Source organism: Cyclopterus lumpus, chromosome 24 (assembly GCF_009769545.1).
Source record: "Cyclopterus lumpus isolate fCycLum1 chromosome 24, fCycLum1.pri, whole genome shotgun sequence".
Taxonomy (NCBI): Eukaryota; Metazoa; Chordata; class Actinopteri; order Perciformes; family Cyclopteridae; genus Cyclopterus; species Cyclopterus lumpus.
This window is the reverse complement of record NC_046989.1, coordinates 16,331,161-16,351,725: the sequence shown is the minus strand read 5'-3', so window position 1 is coordinate 16,351,725 and position 20,565 is coordinate 16,331,161. Positions and strand designations below refer to the sequence as shown.

Genomic DNA, 20,565 nt, shown 5'->3' with positions numbered 1-20,565 from the left:
ATTGAAGCGGGAGTGTTCAGTACAAGATTTACAGCATCACCAAAGGGCACAGATGTGCTTTGATATTATTAATCTGCTTTATGCACTGCTGGAGATCTGTGTAATGAGTTTGAATATGTGAGCCCAAATGCACCAGGACAGCCTAAATGCAGGAGGCTGCGGAGCCGTCTTTTACCACTGTGATTGGTTCATCACCGGAGCTGAGAGCAGCGTGCGTGTGTGAAAAGCATGCAGGCCATTGAAGGCTCAGGATCCTCCCAGGCTAGAAATGCCCTCTGAAGTGATTCCCTCTGGCTCTATCCGTCTCCCTGCCAGTGCCAACTACCCTAACTAGCTCATCGCATCCCGGCAGAAACACCGACATCTATAATCCGCCCCTATAAATATGCAAATGCTAGATCTCAATGAAGCCGACTTCTGACATTTCTGATCTATATTGACAATTAGCGGCGACACCGAGCCGCAGCGGAGGGATTAAAACCAATACAGTGCAGCAGCGATGGACTGTGGCCATTAAGTTTTAATGGCCGGCGGTTGCAGTTAGTGGGCGAGAGGTTCAGCTCGGTCTCTTGGCGGGACTGTAGCGTAGCTCCACGGTGCTGACAAGGATGAATAGCCAATCCTCTAATCATCCTCCCCTAATCCACCTGGGCAGACGACTGTTGTTGTTTACCGGGTAAAGATCAGTGAGGGAGCCTCCAATTCACAGATGGAGTGCAGCGCCGGTGTAATAATATCAAAATGAGCAGATATCCCACCTGAGGGAAAGTAAAAGGCATTAAAATCAATTTACACTGGATTGCTTTGCTGCTTCATAGCGCTGCTGTTTTACCCACATTAATGATTAAACTTTCCATCCGCGGCTCAGGCCCTTCACTGACGCATGCCGTTAGTGTCGGCTGAAAACTCCAAAATGGCTCTCGAATGCTATTAGGAGCTTGGAAAAGGATTACAAAAATGTTGTTTCTGTTTTTTTACCATAAATTATACATCACAACACTCAGTTTTTACCTAGCATTGTCATATGTCTCTCTCTAGACTGTGACATCACATGTTGGCTGTTGCGGAGCTTGAACTTACGACCTTTCGGCTCCAAGTCAACAATAGGCCATCTTAACTCTTCAGTCAGTGATGTGTGCTCGAGGTGCACGCAGAATAATGTTTGATGAGCTTGGTGGCGAGGGCTGCACTCAGTGTCTCCGGGGGTGTGTGTGTGTGTGGGGGGGGGGGGGGGGGGGGGGGGGGGCAGAAAGGAGGGCGAGAGAGTGAAAGTGGTGCGTTGCCATGGCGATCCGATTCAAAGAGCAAGTCGGTGTGTTGCAAGGGTTGGAGCTACATGACAGGATTTCGCTTTACCGTGGAAAAAATTCAGTTCCACTGCTCAACCAGAGCTGCGAGATAAAGCGGCTCAGCAGTAATGTGTAATTATTACCCTCATAGCGTGGCACGCAGCTCCCTCCGCCATTAGATTTATGGGCTTCCGAAGGGCCTGCTGAATGGGTTCCTGTAAAAGATGTCGGATTGATTCACAGCGCTAAGCTATCAACCGGGAGTGCAGCCCAAAAAAAATGACTAGGAGACGTTTTAGTCCCCTTTTGTCATTTCTTTGTGTGGGTAGGACTGTGTTTATGTATGTGTCAGCCATTGATGGCGCTCCATTACTCCACACAATATCCTCTGTCAAATCTCTATTGACTCACACAGGGTTATCTGCCAGCTTTCCACTCGCTATCGCGGGCCGTTGATAAGCTCCTTCATGAATGAATGTTTCCCAGAGCCGCCTGCGCAGCAGTTTGTTGCACCGTCTTTCGAAGCGGAGGCAGCAGAGAGGTACTTCCAAAGTGAAGCTCGGTGTTAGGTTACTCTCCCTTGGCCTCCATGTGGTGAAGAAGTGCTACCTCATGCTTCCACTTGTTTCCCTCGCGCCCCCAGCTCTGTAATTTGTCTGTACAAACAAAGCTGCGTTAGCTGCAGCTGCGTTAGCTGCAGCCGCGGGCTGCGGACTAGATGCAGTGGATCCCGATGAGGAAGGAAGTTGTTAAAAAGTGCAGCGCAGACTGAACGAAGCCTAGTCATTTAAGGTAGCCCGAGCAGCTCCTGCTCTGTGGTTACGAGCTGTTGCATTTATATGAGCCACACCTGAGATCTATTAGCAGCTTCACGCAGCAGCAGAGTCTCCTTCAAAAGACAGACAAGCAGCTTTTTGAAAGAGGATTACCACGTTCCCTCGCTTTGCAAATGAAGAGTTGGACCCAAGCGTGGCTCTTCGAGGGGTTCGATGTGACTCGATATGGTCTTACTTGTTCTGACAGCAGTAATGTAGACGGCTGACGTACCTACCATGCGACAGCAATGATGGAATTAACTGTTATTACGTTCAAAGAAAATCATGCCTAGTGTGACGGAGAAACAGAAATGTTTTGAGCGCCGACCAGGGCGGGATGTGAATTGCCAAGTTAAAGTTGAATATCAATTATAGCCTAGCGTTAGCTTTTTTCTTTTTTTTACTTTTGCCCATTGCATTCATGCTGCATAAAATCATGGAAGTGAACGAAACAGAGCCTATTTTCTGCAATAATCCAAAATCCAAAGGAAAAAAAAACCCACTGGCTCTTTGTCTAAGGCCGCAGCGCGATTCTAACTTCCTGGTTGGCCTTCAAAAGTACGTGGCCCCTGCAGCACTTAATAATAACCAAGCAGATTTCTCCATTCAGCACACTTTATGACCGGCGTGGGGGCATATTTTTTTGGCAAACATAAATAGGTAAATATTGTTGTGAAACTGGCATCGCTGTGTTGATGCCGCTCTTACACTTTCAAACTTTATAGCTCGCACATCAGAAAGTGGCCACTGTAACCAGCAGCATGTCAGCTGTGAATGTACCCTGCATTCTCTCTACCTCTCTCTCTCTCTCTCTCTTCCAGAGCTCCGGCTCCCCGGTTGCAGTGTAGGCGTTGAGCTCATTCTAGCGTATCGTCTGACCACAGCGGTGAAATTATTGATCTCAGAGCGAGTGGGAGGAAGGAATGAGGAAGTAGTCCTGATACATCAGCACATTGTTTAGTTTTTTTTTGGTATCAGGCAAAACATGAAATAGAATGAACACGTGACAGGAAGTGCACAGGCCTCAATATCAGTTCTGCTGCCCTTGCACAATACTAGATAACCTTTGCTATACTCTAGATATGAAGTGGCTGCGGTCCAATTTGCCAATCGTAATGTTAGCTGCTGACCCATTTTAGTCATAAAATGATGCCGTTTTTCTCCCTTTTCATTCTTGGGAACTATGGTTATTTAATAAATTCATAGATTTCATCCACAAGAGCGTTGCATATGAAAAAAGTACGTCTCGTAGTACAGGAAGCCTTACTTTTTAGCCTACGGTGTACGCAGAGGGAGGCTTGTTCATATTGAGAAAGAGGAGTGCAGTTTACCCAAGCGTTTTACTTTGAAATCTATATTTATCCAGCTTGATGCATTTACAACAACAACAAAAAGTAGTATCAAAAGAAATGAGACACAGTGCCTATTCATTACCCCCCAAAATCAGCCCCGGGGCGCTCAGTGGAACAGGACGAATATAGAGCCCAAACGGAGGAGATATGTTTCACGCTCTTATTTGTTTATTTGTTGCGGAGAGCACAGCACAGTACGTGGGCCCCTCGGGGCCAGCCGGGGTCTAGTCCTGGTCTAGTCCTGGTCTAGTCCTGGTCTAGTCCTGCTCTTGTGTTGATTTTGGCCACGTTGCTGCAGCTCGGCGGCCAAGTGCTGTGCCGTGGTGTTTTTATTTGCATTTTTTATTTGCACTCCCAGAAATGCCTTGGCAATCAAACAGAAAAGTCCAGTGCTGTGAGTTTGTTGTGTTTTTTTGACACCTTTTCTCCAATAAACTCCTCGTTTCTCCTCGCGTTGATTCCAAACAAGCTGCCGCTGAAGTAACATGCATCAGATGCTTTGTCTGTGACACTGAGCGCTGCTCGCATAAATAAAGCTCCTTAGGTTGTTGTTATTGATGATTCAGTAAGCAGTGAAACAGTCATTTATTTATCTAAACATGCAGATTATTGCTTTAACCCCCCCAGACAGAACAGTTGCTACTGAACCTCCTCACGTTATCTTCGCTAAGATCTGACTAAGGATAAGAGCGCCGATGCTTCTTCATAATCTAATTTACAAGCGTGCGCGGTGTAACAGGGTTAATTACAGAGACGTGCAGAATGCTCAACCTCATATCGCGCGATATGATCTCATTTTATTTTTTACTTGACAAGGACGACACACCTCTGGACCGGAGGTCTCAAGTGGCGTTCGTTTTTTAGAAAATACCTTTGGTTACAATAAAAAAAAATTAAAAACATGCTTTAAAGTGACCAAATCTGACAGGATCGGATGAGATGATTTTACCAGCATGCAACAAACGATTCAAATGAGGTTCAGCAGAGCGATTGGTCCTGATGTCAGATGATGCCCGTGTACTTTACACTCTATCACGACCCAGAGGAAGAGAGCGTCCGTCGAGGAGGGGAGGGGAGGGAGAACGAGGAGCGCAGAGGAAGAAACGCACATTTTGGGACAGTTGGCTGTGAATTCTCGACCGCCGTTGAATCGCACTCCGTCATACCCCAGCCTCGCTGCTGAACTGGGTCTCTCTCGCAGTGAAGCTGTTAAATATAGCCGTCCCCTGTGTACCGGCGGCGGGTGGAGGATGGCGGGGGGGGGGGGGGGGGGGGGGGGGGGGGGGGAGGAGAAACCAAGGTCACATCGTCTCCTTCCTTCCCAGCTCTGGGTTTTGGCTAAAGATCCCATCAGACCCATGGAGGCTACTTGATGACAAACAGAGTCATCTTTGCCCCCCTGTGTTTTAGATGAAGCTGGTGTGTGCTGATGTTTTATAGCTTCCCCCCCCCCCCCTGCTCCTCTGTTTGAGGCTGGAGCTGTCATGCCCTGGCAGAGCGGCGCGTGGCCTTGAAATCTCGGGTCGTTATTTATTCATGTGTCTGCATGCGGATGTGGAGCAGAGATGAGGAGCGTGGGGGGGTCCTGGCGGCTCCCAGTGGCTGCACTTCTAATGAGGAAACTTGAGCCGTTTCCCTCTATCGGGGGCAGATTGACGTCTAGATTTGGATTCTGTCGTGAGTAGGCACCTTGCTCCGGCCTCCCCAAGAGCGCCGCTTACGCCAGGTGACGCTGTGTAACCGTTTGGCGGGAAGAAAAAAAAAAAAGCTGCCGCCACCTGCAGTCATCCCCCCCCCCCCACAAACACACACACACACACACACACCTCCCCCACCCCGGCCTCGAGCAGCCAGGTACAAGCGGGAGCGAGGAGTCTCTCGCTCCTCTTTCTCCTTTGTTTGACTTCCTGCGCTCCTCAGAGGCAGCCACGGGGAAAGGGGAGGGGGGTGTAAAGGGGAAAAAGGGAGCCGCGGCTCCTCTCATCTCTGCCAAGCTCTCCCCGGCTGTCTTCCTCTGGCCCTTTGTTGTGCCTCCACCGCTTCACTCGCCGCCTACAGCTTGCGGATCCCTGGTGCACGCAGATACCGCTGGGGTGGATCTGCCTGTGATGTGCTTATCACAAGGTTTGCCATCACCTGAGGGAGGGAGGCCCGAGTCATTGTTGCTCTTCAAACTGTGAATAAACACTTGACGTGGTGTCTTTTATTTGGGTTATGGGGGCCGGGGGTTTACCAATTCGCCGCTGCGTTCGTTCCCGCTGATTCTTTTGTTCTGCAGCCCCGCGAAGGACTCCGCTAGTTGCCGGCGTAGATATCCATGCCCCCAGAAATCACCTGACACCGAATTGGATCAGGTTGACGAGTCACTTCCCCCCTCGCCCTCCATCTCCCCCTCAATCTGTCACACTGGCACCTTTCCAGCTGCTTAGGGACAGATGGAGAGGGACGCTTTTCTTGGATCACCTTTCCCCCTCTGCTTGGGAATGCGCGCTCCATGTGAAAAGTAAGGCGGAGAGTGCTGGCGGCTCACACCAAGGCCCGCTAGTCCCGCGAAGCGACGCTCTCCTGCCACCTCGTGGCAGGAAGCTGCAGCTGCCTTCGCAGCAAGCCGGCGCGGTGATGCTTTGATTCACCTTGGACGTTCTCCTCTACGCTCCTAGAGAAATGAGCCACGGCCCTTCATTAATCTACCCCGTTAACTCACAAAGGAGACGTTTATCCAGGCGAGACGCCGCCGGGCCACATTTTCATGCTCTGGTCATTTGAGATTTGGGGCTATTTTGTCTTCTTTCAGGTTCTAGTGGGAAGAAAGCATCCGAAAATACACATTTAGGTGTTCAATTTTCTACTGTTTCTATTTGCATTTGTAGATTTTCTCCTAAATTCAGCATTAGAAAATGCCTAATTTGCATAATTAAAGATAGCATTTCAGAAAACAATACACAAAAAACATTGTCTTAATGTAGGTATTCACCTGGGGAAGTTTCATGATGATATCTATTCGTTGAAATGTGAGGAATTTACTTAAATAATGGATTTTTGGAGCCAGAATCTCCCTCTACGGCAGCAATCACACACACCAAACGTATATATTTTGAAGGTTTTCGACGCAGGGAATTGTTGACATATCATTTATTGCCTGATTTATAAAACATTGTATCTCTAAAAAACATAGCAAAACGGTATGGCTGTAGAGAGTATTTTCAGATTTATAGAGCGATAACTAGAGATATCCAAATTCCCTTTATTATTACTTCATTATACTGTAAAATGGCTTTGGGCCAAATCTGTAGTGTTAACATATCCACCGGGCAACATTCTTTGAAAAAGAGTCAAACCCAGTGCCAAAACCGGCAGCTGGTAAAATGTACTAATGATGTTTTGTTTCAAAGACCTCTCCACCATTCCAGTTACATAACCCTGCAGAAATACGAAATGTACTGCATAAAAAGAATGTTAGAAATCCTTTGTGCACTGTCTGTGCATTAAACGCAACCAAGCAAACAACCGAGGCCACAGTGTGAAGGCGGCACACTGGCAGATGGGGCGTTAAGTTGCTCTTTAAATTGTGAGATTATAAACTCAAAGTAAAAACAAAGTCGTGTGTGCCGATTGTAAACCCGCACGGATTCTTTACTTCTCTCCAGCTGATTGGACCTTTTGTAGGAGTGGGCGGACCGACGTTTGTCTGACACCTCCTTCCCTCCCCAGAGCAGCAACCCTATCACCCTGCAGAGGTTTGATCGGCCAGAACAACACAAAACTGATTTTTCGTCGTCTTTTCGTTCTTTTTTTTACCGTCTTCCACGTACTCATGTGTCCGACTCGATCGCACATTTTTTTTTACTTTTTCTATTCAATAATCTGTCCATAATTTAATTTAAGGAAGCTCATTGCAGGGCAGGGTCGCCCTTCAATCAGCAGTTCGATCCGCTAGCCCATGTCGACACTGAACCCCAAATGGTTCCTTCAGGCTGTTCCTGCGGTGTGTGAATGGGTGTGAATGGTTAGATAGAGTCCTGAAGGTGAGAGCTGGCACCTCGCATCGTCGCTCCTGTCATCAGTGTATGAATATGTGTAAATGGATAAATTATGACATGTAGTGGCAAAGCAGTCGACTAGAAAAGCACAGTCCCTTTACCATTTACAATATTCATATGAATATTCACAAGATGACGACAAAGTACATAGTGACATATTTCCGGACAGCTGACGTTGCGTTTTGTACAGAGCCTCGCTGGAACCCTCAAATCTGATTGAATGAGGTCCTGACCGACTTCTCTTGTAGATTAGCCGTGGTCGATGAGATCCCTGTGAGTTTTCCTTTTTCTTACCAGACATCGTACGTCCTGTGATGTTCCAATGCACGTGCGCTCTTCAATGTCGATGCTGAAGCGATATGTCATGCAGGCCTAATTTAATTTTCAAAGTATTAATGAATGTCTTTATTTAGGCCTCCATACAAAAAGAAAGATGAACTAAGGATGTTGCCCATCCACACATCCGTCCACCTTAATTAATGCTCGATAACAAAATGAATTCCAATTCACGAGACACGATGTCTGGTCTTTTTCCCCACAGGTGAAGCTGCCTTTCCCCGTCGATCAAATCACGAATCTTCCTCGAAACGACTTCCAAATGTTGGTGAAAATGCACAAACTGACCTCGGAGCAGCTCGAGTTCATCCACGACGTGAGGCGGCGGAGCAAGAACCGCATCGCGGCGCAGCGCTGCCGCAAGAGGAAGCTCGACTGCATCATGAACCTGGAGTGCGAGATCCGGAAACTGGTGAGTTGACCTTGAGCAAAAGGCAAAGGAAACGACGACGCGATGAACCCGGATCAATCCAAAAACAACAGGTTTTATTTCTATGTAGGGTCTTTTACACATTGTTGGCAGACACTTCATAGCAATCGGAGCGTGCCAGTGCCACAAAACAAGCACTTTTACTACTTTATTGACGATGAGGAATTACCCAGAGCGGTTACATAGCTGTTCGTTTAGCTACTCATACTTTGACCAATTTCGAAAAAATGACGTCGCTCATTAGTCACTTTGAAAATGTTGTCAAAGTACCGATGTTACCCTTTAGATAATCCCTCTGTCATGTGCTTCCGATGGAAGTCTTTGTTCTGTGCAAACATGGACGCCTGTAGGAACATGGGCTTTGTCTACCTCTGCTGGCAGGAAGTAGGAACTGCAACAACATCCTATCTGTCCTCCAGCCCCATCTATTCACAGCAGTCTCATGGACCAATGATAAAACAATCCTAATGTTGGAATCATTTACATTTTTGGCCCAAGAACAATGCTCTTTGCCCTCCGAAGCAGAATTATTTTTTATGTTAAGAGACTCGTCTCTAAACTGGTTGTTTGTTTTCGGAATCTTGCAAATGCCACGAGGAGCACTAAAAGGAGGCAGACTAACGCAATGTTGTTCACAGTTTATCTGTCTCGTGCACAACTGTCTGGATACAGTGACAGTTCACAAAAGTGAATGTTTGGGTGGGATTTAAGATTAAGAGAAACTAATGCATGGGGGGAGACTTAAAACACATTATTGGGATTTAAGAGAGAGATCTTTCCCATTTGTATTGGACCGAAGAAGCTAAATACACTCTTTTGCGTGTGTGTTTGTGTGTTTGTGCGTGTGCAGGTGTGCGAGAAGGAGAAGCTGCTGACGGAGAGGAACCAGCTGAAGGCGTGCATGGGCGAGCTGTGGGAGAACTTCTCCTGCCTGTCGCAGGAGGTGTGCCGGGACGTCCAGCTGAGCCCCGAGCAGGTCCAGTCCCTGAACCACTACTGCCCCGTGCTGCGGTCCCCCAACTCCGACAGCAACGAGCCCAAGCCCGCCCCCAGCAACAAAAACAACGCCGCCAACAACACCACCACCACCACCACCCACACCACCAGCAGCAGCATCGACCTCACCGGCCGCTCGGCCTCGGCCACGCCGGAGCTCAGCCTCCACGGGTCGCCCGACGGGCCCTCGGAGAGCGAGCCCGACTCGGCCGTCAGGAACGGGGCGGAGGACGGGGACATGGACGGCCGCGACGCCGGCGTGTACACAAAGTCGGGGCTGCCCGTAGGGAAGTCCAACCAGGCGGTGACGGTGGATTTTTGCCAGGAAATGACTGACAAATGTACAACTGACGAGCAGCCAAGGACGGACTAAGTAGTGGTGGTTCTTTGTGTCGTTGTATTTGAATTTTTTTAGGTTTTTTTTATTATTATTTAATTTTACTCTTCTGACAACCCCCCCCCCCCTCCTCTCTATCTCTATCTCTCTCTCCGGGGTCTCTTCACTGAAAAACAAGCTTCGTTTGTATTTATGTCTTCTTCTTTTTGGACCGGTCGACACTAAAGTTGTCTTAACAGCAGCAATACTGTTCTCCAGGTATTCTCTCCTCTGACCATGACGGAGTGGGAACTTCTCACCAAAACACGGACAATGGTGCTATCCTCGCCCCGGCAGCAGCCTCCACAGCGGAGCCTTCTGTTCTCCGCTAGTCACAACTCACAGTTAAACCTCATCGGACCTAAACAGCAGCTCTTTGGTCTCTCTCTTATGTACCGACAGTATCTCTGTTCCTGCCTTTTCTCTCTTTTTTAAATTTTTGTTCACCCACTTTTTTCTCTACAGATCTTCTCTACCTCTTTCTCTCTCTTTTCTCTCTCTCGGTTCTACTCTCGCGATATCTCAGTGGCCCTTTTCGTCACAACAATTCAAACTCAGGAAAAACAACAACAACAACGAAACAAACAAAAAAAAAACTAGAAGAAGAAGAAAGAAATGAAAGAAAGATATCCTCTGAATGTTCGACGTAATTCATGAAAAATGACAACACAGCTTCTGCGCACACGGGGAAGTGGAGACGCAGCCACACGGTAAAATGTTCATATGCAAAAAACAACAACAACAACAAACAAAAACGCGTTTGTATTTCCGTGCGGAAGAACTTTGTACAGGCTGTAACCTGAAAACATTCCTCCTTTGCCTTCCTCAGCACTGAATTGAAAGGAAAAAGTTTTTTTTTTTTTTTTTTGCAGGCGGTTAAATGGCTATTTTTTATTTTCCACTCATCAGCAATACCATTGTATTTAGATGTTGTACCGGTGACTTTCAAGTGCTTGTTTGGCAGAAATGTACATAGTATGGAGCATGATGACTGTAACAGTGGTTTTGTACAGGTAGAAGCTTAGATGTTTCTTTTGTTTTCTTCTCTTTTATTTTGTCACACGGGGTTATATTAAGCACCTTTTTTAAAAATTTTTTGCTGAGGGGAAATGTTTTGCTGTTTCCTGTCCTGCCTAACGAACGCACAACCCACCAAGGTGAGCGTTCTTCTACTCAGGAAATCGGCTCGATACACATGCAGACACACGCGTGCAGCACACACAGACACAACGCGTCAAACGCGCGCGTACAATTCTGGAGCCCCATGCATGTTTAAAAGTTAGACATTCAAGACTCCTCTTTAAAATGTGAAAAAAAAAAATAACAGTTCTGCTTTGTGTTGTTCGGAGGAAATCTCTTTTTTTTCCATCAGTATTTGAAGACGCTATTCGTGTTTACACTCTCGACAGACATGCTGCGGTGTTGCCGTTTGATAGAGACGGCAACAAATAAAAAATAAGTGACGGATGCTTTTTCGAATTTCATCCGAAATGAAAAATTATTGACTTAAATCAGGCACTTTGTTTCTGGCCCTGAGCGCTCAGAGCCATTTAGCACTTCAACAGGGGGGAGGGGAGGTGTGGGGGGGGGGGGGGGGGGGGGGGGTCTTCGTCTTTTTGTGTCGGACCCCTTAAAAAGTCTCAGACTGGAGCACTTAGAGAGGAAACGTCTCGTTGATATGATCATAATAATTACACAATTCAAAAAGGTCTTTTGTGAAGAAACCGCGTCCGAAAGCCGAAACGTCAAAACAAGCTAACGTTCCAGTGGGAGAGCGTTCGCGCCTCGCACTGGAACGTGTTCTCCTCGGGAAGTGAAGAAGCTAACTCTGGTTTCGTTTTTTGACGTGCACGCAGTGTGTGTGTGTCGTCCCAGTGGTTGAGAAACAATCATGTTAAGATAAGTAACACGTCTTGCCCCGACCGTGCATTCGTTTTTATGAGCATCCTCTTTTGTGACGTGCATGCATGCCGCCTACAGCCGTAGGCCTAGTTAGATTGTCTATAGCTAATGTTCCCCTCCGGGAGCTTTTCAAAATGATATTTTTATTTTTATTGAATTTCTATGTATAAAACGGCCAGGACGGGCTGAATCCTCTCAACCCTCGCAGCACCGCAGGCTTCTAGCCCAAACTGGTTGGAACTAATTGGAATGTGAAGCTTTATTCATTGCTCTTTTTTTCTTTCTTTCGTTCTTTTCTTTTTTTTAAAGCCCCAATCGAAAATGGCGACCGCCCCGTTAGCTTAATTGAGAACTGACGCTAATGTGGCTAACACAGTCGGCTAGCCGTTGTTCCGCTAGCTTCTGTACATCGGCGTGAGCATCTCTTCCCTCTTTCTGGAAAGAAGGGCGGCGTGATCCTGAAGTTCACTGTCCTCGCCATGCTTTACTTTACTAAACACACCGGGGGGCGCGTGGCAAATATATATGGCGCGAATGCTAATTTGAGTATATGTCTAGGGCTTTTATTGTGAAAGGTAAGAGCAGAAGGAGAGGATCTGGTCTGCCGCTGCCTTTGTCAAGATTTGAAAGGGGTAACAAAGTTGGCGGTCTTGTTGTACACTGTAGCCTTCAATTCGCGGGGCGAAAGCTAAGAAAAATGTCCCCTATGTGCAAGTAACAACTGAAAAGGTTTAAAAAATATATATCGACGTGCAAATTACTGCACAAGAATAACTATTATTCATAAGCTAAAAGAATTTTATTCCAAAAAAATACAAATAAATAAGCTATTTTTATCGGCCAAATAAATCTGGGGTTGGGGCTTTAAAAGTGTGGACGAAATGTTTGGAAATGTTCTCCCCCTGACTTTAAATGATGTACATTTTTAGATGTCTTTTCAAATTTGATGTCTCGTGTGAGACCGTTTTTTCTGTTATGCAGCCGAACAGAGTAAGTGTATTCTATAAACCTGTCTTTAAATTCTCAAACGACCGGTACAGAGACCCGTTTATGCACAGACACACACCAACACACACAGGAGCTTCTTTTTTTTTTCTGCAAACGTTATGCAACTCATTTTTCTACTCACGTGCTTTTTTTTTTTTTTTCCATGTAACGATTGAATACCACAATGACCACGTTCTTGTTTTTGCATATAGAAGAATGTCTTTCATACCTGTGGAATGTTGATAATTCAATTAACAAAACCCCTTCGATCTCCTCTTCGAGCTATGACGACAGGATGAACAGGGGCTCCTAAAGTCAGAAAAGCTTTCCATCCAGACCTCTAAGCTCCCCGAGTCTTGCTTTCGTGCTCCAACACCGACTTTTTTTTTGTTGCTCAAAGTGCAGTGACAGGCGTTTTACGCCACACATCCGCTGGTTGTTAAGGGGGTCAAGTTCAAACTTTCAAGAAAAAGTTAAAATACAATTCTTACTTGGGTCTTGTGGCATGTAGTCATGTTTGCGTTTGGGTTTTATTTGGTGGAGGATTTTTGGGATATTGCTCTCATGGGATAACTGCCAGTGGAGGCATTTCCTTTGTGGTGCTCACATCGCTGAAGAAATGCCACCTAGTGTCCTATTAGTCTGAACAGTATTTTAAAAGTTAGGCAATCTTATACCTTGGTTAATAAGACCAAACCCATTTGCATAGCTAGATACAACTAAGTTACGTTTTTTTTAAATCATTTAAGGTGAACTGACCATTTGGTGACACTCTTGAGCAGATTTCCTTTGTTTGAGTCAAGCAAAGAATCCTTTAAAAAGTGATTTGTTAGTATTATTTAAAGCTGCATTAATACATTATTTTCTTTTTCTGGCCACTTGGGGGCAGCAGAACACGCTGTAAACACAACATTGACATATTATCACCGTATTAAGCTTTAATGGCTGACAACTCGGCAAAGGGTGTCCCACTTTCACACGGAGTCGACACGGGGCAACATTCTCGTTCATTTGATGTTGTGTCCGTGTCCACCTGATGAATGTAAGTCCAGCCTTCGCTCATCTTTTAGCTCTGCTTTGGTCTCCACCAACTCCTGAGAAACAAACACAGATGCCGGTGGGAAAACAAATTGAGCTAAAAGAGGCAAAAATGCGCTGCCGAACTGAAGGGAAGCAGTGTTGTTGATTATTTCTTTCTACTGTTTTGTAGTTAAGGGCAACCCTTTTACACATCGAACACATCCATTCATATATTGATTAGTGCAGCTTTAAAATGAAGTTACAGTAATAATAAGCATGAACACCTCAAACGTTATCCTCCAGGTGCTTTTTTGGGGGGTTATGGCCATTACAGCAGATCGCAGCTGCTCTTATTAAATGCTTGTACCTTTTTTGTTTGTTTTTTGCTTTGTATTTTGTTGCTGCTGCTTCTCTGAAACAAACACTGGCTTTTCAACTCCAAAGGTTGTTCTATGAAAGAATATGAACAAAAACATGCCTTTCTCACAGATTGCTCAACTGTATTGAAAAAAGAAAAAAAATGAAGAAAATTAAAAAAAAAAAAAAGGAATCTGGTATCCTGGTTGAATGCGCAGCCTGAGATCTTTGAGTAAACTTTAAAAAGAAAAAAAAACAAGGAAAATGTTTACAAATGGGTGTCATGTTTGATACATTATTTTATTTTTTTTTGCCATGTAAAAATCGCTCGGTTCAATTGGACTGGTTCTCGGTTGTTGTGTAAAGAGACAGACAAGCTCCTGGGATGGGTCAGCATTACATGGATACAAGTGCACCTCCGATATTTGCCTTAGAATTTGCAGAGGCCATAGTTCACATTCAAGTGAAGTGAGTGTATGCAGGGGCCCGGGCCCCCCATCCCTGAGTCACCAGTGTGGACTTTCTCACACTTATCTACCTGTGAAATCCTTCATACCTCTCATATCTGGTCAATACTGTATCAGCAAACTGCATCAGGTGTTTTTTCTAAATGCTTTTTACACAGATTATATGGATTATTGTATTAGTAGATTTTGGTGCATCAATTTTTAATGTAATAGCTCTTAAAAGCTCGTAGTTCAAGTTGTCGAGTTATTTTTTTTCTTTCATTTTTCTAGATGACTGTTTTGTGTTAATATTGTCAATTTGAAATAGCTGTTATTTGCTTATTCTCTACTAAGAGTTCTTACCTTTATAATTTTGAAATGCTAAATGACCCTAATTGATTAAAATGACTTAATAACCATTGTAAATACGGTATTGTGCAAACCCCATTTTCATTCATTTCAATTGCTAGTGTTATATAAATGACTCTTTTGTCTAGACACCATTTCTCTTTATGAAATAAAGAAACATGCATATCACGTTCTGTGTCGTGTGGCTGTTCTTGCAAAGACACGGCAAAAATGTTGAGGGAGATATCCGTCCCTTTAGGCCGCTTCCTTTTGAGATGAGCTGTGACCTTGTGATGTTTCATAAATGTCTTTCTGCTCTGGAGGGGGACTGAAACCCCAAACCATGAAAGATTGACGGGACCTGGTTAAAGGGGACTGATTCCATAGATCCTCCCTGATTGGCCGCAGCCAGCAGGTCACAGAGTAGGAAAGGTCACGGAAGACTGAAATCTGGTTGGTGTGTCGGTGTTTTTCCAGCCTCCACTTTTTCTCATAAGTTGTCTGCAGAGAGCCGCAGATTTCCTCTGTTTACACTTTACCCGACGAACAGTGCGGATACCCTCGCATGATTACTGGAGGGGTCCTGGGAGTTTGCCCAACCAGTTTACATGTGCTTTGTAGACCTCGGGGGGTTTTGTGGGGGGTGCTGCGGGAGTATGGGGTGCCGGACCCTGTACGCCTGCAGTAGGAGCTGTGTTCGTCTCCTCGGTAGTAAGTCAGACACGTTCCCGGTGGGTGTTGGCCTCCGCCAGGGCTGCCCTTTATCACCGGTCCTGTTCGTGACCTTCATGGACAGGATATCTAGGCGCAGCCAGGGGGCCGAGAGGATCCGGTTCGGGAGTCTCGGGATCGCCTCTCTGCTGTTTGCGGATGATGTGGTCCTGTTTGCCTCCTCGGACCGTGACCTCCAGCATTCACTGGGGCGTTTTGCAGCCGAGTGCGAAGGGGCAGGGATGAGAGTTAGCACCTCCAAATCTGAGGCCATGGTGCTCTGCCGGAAACCCGGCGGATTGCTCCCTCCAGGTGGGGGCAAACTGCCTACCCCAAGCGAAGGAGTTCAAGTATCTCGGGGTCTTGTTCACGAGTGAGGGTAAGGTGGAGCGGGAGATCGACAGGCGGATCGGTGCGGCTGCAGCAGTAAAACAGGCGCTGTACCGGTCCGTCTTAGTGAAGAGGGAGCTGAGCCAGAAGGCAAAGCTCTCCATTTACTAGTCGGTCTACGTTCCAACCCTCACCTATGGAAAGAACGAGATCTCGGATACAAGCGGCCGAAATGAGCTTCCTCCGTAGGGTGGCCGGGCTCAGCCTTAGAGATAGGGTAAGGAGCTCGGACATCAGGGGGGAGCTTGGAGTCGAGTCGCTGCTCCTTCGTGTCGAAAGGAGTCAGCTGAGGTGGTTCGGGCATCTAGTCAGGATGCCTCCTGGACGCCTCCCATTAGAGGTTTTCCAGGCACGTCCAACTGGTAGGAGGCCCCGGGGAAGACCGAGGACACGCTGGAGGGATTATATCTCCCGGCTGGCCTTGGAACGCCTCGGGATCCCCCAGAATGAGCTGGAAAGTGTTGCGGGTGAGAGGGAAGCCTGGGTCGGCCTGCTGAACCTGCTGCCACCGCGACCCGACCCCGGATAAGAGGGTGATAATGGATGGATGGATGGATGGATGGATACACTTTACCCATCATGCAATAGAGGGAGACATCTTGCCCACTGTTTGCTTCATTGTCATCTTTAGACCGAACCACATACCACTCTGACAAAACAGTCCGGTCCTGCTGAAGAGAGATGTTTAATAGAAGAAGAAAATTCAACAACAACAACAACAACAACAGGACAACATAAACATTCCCCCCAATAAAAGCTTCCATTTGTGAGATATATGCATAAAGAAAAAGAAAATGCTGAATTTGAAGAGCCCTTCTTCCTCCAGCTCGTTCTGTATTCTAAACCATAAACCGTTGATGAGGGACTTCCCTCAACTTTTTATTTTTTTGCAGTTGCCAATTTCACAAACTTTAATCACAATCCTCAAGTCAAATGTCTTTGGAGCAGGCTTTTGGTCTCATTATATGACCAGTCGCATATGCTTTGAGCCACATATAATAACCTCGATTCATATTTCATTCAGCAAGTGGTTTGCAAACTACCAATACAAAAGTCATCATGAAGCTCTTGTTCAGGCACAATACATATAAACTGTACACAGCAACGCGCTCTCATCCCGGTGGAAACACAAAGGTACAGTTGAGACGGGACGAGACTCCCTTTGCGATCGGGATCGTCGGTTCTTTTTGAGCTCCCGTCCCAAAGCTCGGTCACTTTCAATTTATTTCTTCATGATAGAGGACAGCTCCAGAATCATGCTCTGAAAGAAATAAAGAAAGAAAGAAAGAAAGAAAGAAAGAAAAAAATTGAAAGAAAGAGAAAAAAAGAAAAGAAAGAAAGAAAGAAAGAGAAAGAAAGAAAAAAAGAAAAGAAAGAAAAAGAAAGAAAGAAAGAATGAAAGAGAAAGAAAGAAAGAAAGTTGTTTCCTCTGAGGTTATCTCACTTCATCTCACTCAGGGTTCCACGCCCAGGTGTTTCGGTGCACTGTGACGTCACCGGTGGGTGTGGTTACGGGTGCACGAGAGCACACTTTCTGACCACACCATTCATACATACGAGGGAGGCCACATTAGTATGGAAGATGTTGTACGTCTAAATAAAGATGAATCAAAAACACGATAAAGTGTGTTTGCTTTTCATGTATGACTTTACTGTGTTATTATTGAAGGGAAAAAAAACATTGTCACGAGGGCCTCTGTCTTTAATAAGTGCAGTTTTCATTGTGACATGAAGTCACTGATCAGTGGCGTCCAGCAGAGGGAGACAAAGAGCTGCCACCTCTAAATGCAAAGCTCTGTCGTTAGCTTTGACAAGGGAGCCACAAAGCATTCTTTTAATAAATCTGTGCTAATGTGCATACAATTCCAGAAGATACATCTGATGATTGGACAAAGACATGTTCCAAGTTCTTGTTTCCCTTTGCTAATATATTAGAGTCAAAGGTTTTTACAGAGGGAAGTTTGGATATATCTTTGTATCACTCCATAAATCAGAAAACACTGTCCACAGCCACTACAAATCCAATGTTTTTAGGAATAAAATGTTCTATAAATTAAACCCCCTGTGTAAGAACCTTTGGAAAATATAGATAGGAATGAAACTGGACAGTTTGGTGTGTGTGTGAGTGCTGAAATGGAGATCATCAGTCTGAGAAATAACTCATTTTGAGAAAACGCCTTTTAAAGATAAGTACTGTAACATTCCACACATTTTAACTGATCGATATCCCCATGAAACTTTTCCCAGTTGATTACTTACATGAAGACAATTATGTTTTGTGTTACAATGTAAATGAGGCGTTATATAAGGCGGTCTTTTGGGGAATTTAGGAGAAATCTACTGTCGCAAAGAGACATTAGACATTAAGATAAACGCCTACATTTCTCTATTTTGGATGTTTTCTTTCCACTAGTCTGAAAGTAGACGCGTAATGGAAAAATAATTACAAAACAGATCAGAAATCTCAAAATGGATCAGTGCATGAAAAACGATGAAAGTGCATTTAAAAAAAGCATAGAAATCGACTTAAGAAAGGTTTTAGGGGGGGGGGGGGGGGTTAGCAATAATAAGTCACTATAAGTCAGAATTTTAAAGAAGGATGAGTTATTGGCCTTTTAATGTTTATAAATGTTATATATTTATTAACTGGCCCCCGACCTACCATCATTGAGCAAATTGGCCCCCTTGCGAAGCAGCTGAAGTCTCCCTGCCTTAGGAACCAGACAAAACATGACCGGATGACCGTTTTTCTGTTGCTCTCACCATGGACACCCTCCTCCCGCTCGATGGAGGCGGCGGGGTCACCGCCAGACTCTCCCCCTGGTTGAAGTGCTGGGCCTCGACGTCCGATCCGCTCTGGGAGTTGCCGCTGTCGGACGTACTGGTCAGCATGCTCTCCGACAGTCCCCGGGACATGAAGCTGCACTTCCTGGCTGTGGGGAGGTAGTCGCTCTCCGGTGAATCGCTCATGTCGCTGAGCTCCTTGCAAGCGCTCACCTTGCTCTGCTTCCTCTGCGCGTTCCTCAGGGCGGTCGGGATCTCCATGTGGCCGCCCATCAGCGTGGGCCGAGGCCCCGCGTACTGCGGCCGGCCCGCGGCGTGAGGTCCGTTCGACTCGTCGCTGCTGCACAAGGGCTTCCGGTTGCCCGCGGCAGCCAGATCCAAATGCTGCCTGTGAGCATCCGACGCGGCGGGGCAGGACACCTGCGTGAAGTGCATCAACCTCTGTGGCGAGGAGTTGGCGAGCATGCAGACCTGCTGCACCATGGAGTTCTTCTTCGACCTGTACACGCTGTCGTCGTCCCCGTACTTGTATCCGTACAAGCTTTGCTTGATGTTCTTCACCCCCAGGTGGAAGATCTCCAGGAGGTTGAGGAACAAAGAGACTCCGGCAATGACCAGCATGAAAACCATGAAGATGTTCTTCTCGGTGGGCCGCGACACAAAGCAATCCACACTGTTGGGGCAAGGCAACCTCTCGCATTTGTACAGAGGAGACAGTCCAATGCCGTACAGAGCGCACTGGCCTATAATGAAACCCACCTCCACCACGGACCTGGTTAAGATATGGAAAACGTACGTGCGCAGCAACGAGCCCCTCAGGGGAGCCTTCCTCACTTTCTTCAGCTCGTCCAGCTTCCTGAGCTCCCGCTCGATCCTCTTGTGGTCCTCCTGGACGGGGTCCGTCCCCTCCAGCTCGGCTTTCAGCAAGGCTTTCTTCCTGTGCCGCTCCTTCTCGATGGTCCTCAAGCGGAACAACGCGTGCCCCATGTAGACCAGCGACGGGGAGGACACGAAGATGATCTGCAGCACCCAGTAGCGGATGAGGGAGATGGGGAACGCCTGGTCGTAGCAGACGTTCTTGCAGCCGGGCTGCTCCGTGTTGCAGACGAACTCGCTCTGCTCGTCGTCCCACACGTCCTCGGCGGCCACGCCGAGCACGAGCATGCGGAAAATGAAGAGGATGGTGAGCCAGATCTTTCCCACGATGGTGGAGTGAATGTGGACCTCTTCTAAAATGCTCCCTAATAAGTTCCAATCCCCCATTTTCTGTCACATAATTATTCTCTTCAGTGGATAGTCAAAGAAAAAGCAGTTTGTAGGGTTTCTTTCATCAAGTGGAAAGGCAGAAGCTCTACTACCTCCACGTTTTCTAGGGTCCTCGTCTCAAGCTTGGAGCCGCGGACTCATCTGTGGAAACACCGCCGGCTCACTGTGGAGACCCCGCTGTGCGAATGTAGCCGACACTATTTCAATGCCGGTGCGAACTAGGACTCCAGTCTGAAGCCATTGATCCAGCACATGGCCCCGTTAGTGCCCCGAGGTCAGCTTCACCAGGACAGTACAACCCAGACATGACATCAATACACAGCCATGTGCAATGAGTTATATGGACATGCTAATGAGGCCAAACTGTGGGTTTTGACACGTTTTTTTCACATGCAAAGTAGTCCCAAAATAAATGTGTTTGTTTTTCCAGTTGGGTATGGAAGAACTTCTTTTTACTGAGATTGGCTTGGATTTTATTTATCTGATCAATAACACCAGCAGCTTTGCATGACTGAGTTTCAGAGAGCATATTCAGCGTGGAAGTGAAACAGGAACAATTTAGGTCGAAATCTGGCGCATAAATTCCAGCATGCATCTCTGTTCACTTCTGTCCTCAAATTCATATTACTGGCTGCCAGTGATATGAACCCCGAGGCACCAGCCTCGATTTTCCACACTTTGTGGCCCACTTCGTAAATATTTTTGTCATGGCAACACAGT

The 20,565-nt window shown here is 46.4% G+C and overlaps 2 protein-coding genes across 4 annotated transcripts in view; one reads left to right on the top strand and one right to left on the bottom strand.

The window, feature by feature from the left end:
- Positions 1-11,196, top strand: part of bach2b (BTB and CNC homology 1, basic leucine zipper transcription factor 2b) — a 79,970-nt gene extending 68,774 nt beyond the window's left edge. For all 3 annotated transcript variants that reach the window (XM_034528022.1, XM_034528021.1, XM_034528023.1), the window contains exons 4-5: positions 8,038-8,244; positions 9,113-11,196. In XM_034528022.1, the coding sequence (XP_034383913.1) occupies positions 8,038-8,244; positions 9,113-9,631 (726 nt within the window). In that variant the 3' untranslated portion in view covers positions 9,632-11,196. The remainder of the gene's footprint in view (positions 1-8,037; positions 8,245-9,112) is intronic.
- A 5,821-nt stretch (positions 11,197-17,017) lies between these two features.
- cx52.6 (connexin 52.6) lies at positions 17,018-19,842 on the bottom strand. Its single transcript, XM_034527942.1, has 2 exons — positions 18,559-19,842; positions 17,018-17,056 (listed from the first exon to the last, which is right to left on the bottom strand). Exons 1-2 carry the CDS (start codon positions 19,840-19,842, stop codon positions 17,018-17,020), a joined length of 1,323 nt encoding a protein of 440 aa, XP_034383833.1.
- Positions 19,843-20,565: the final 723 nt, after the last annotated feature.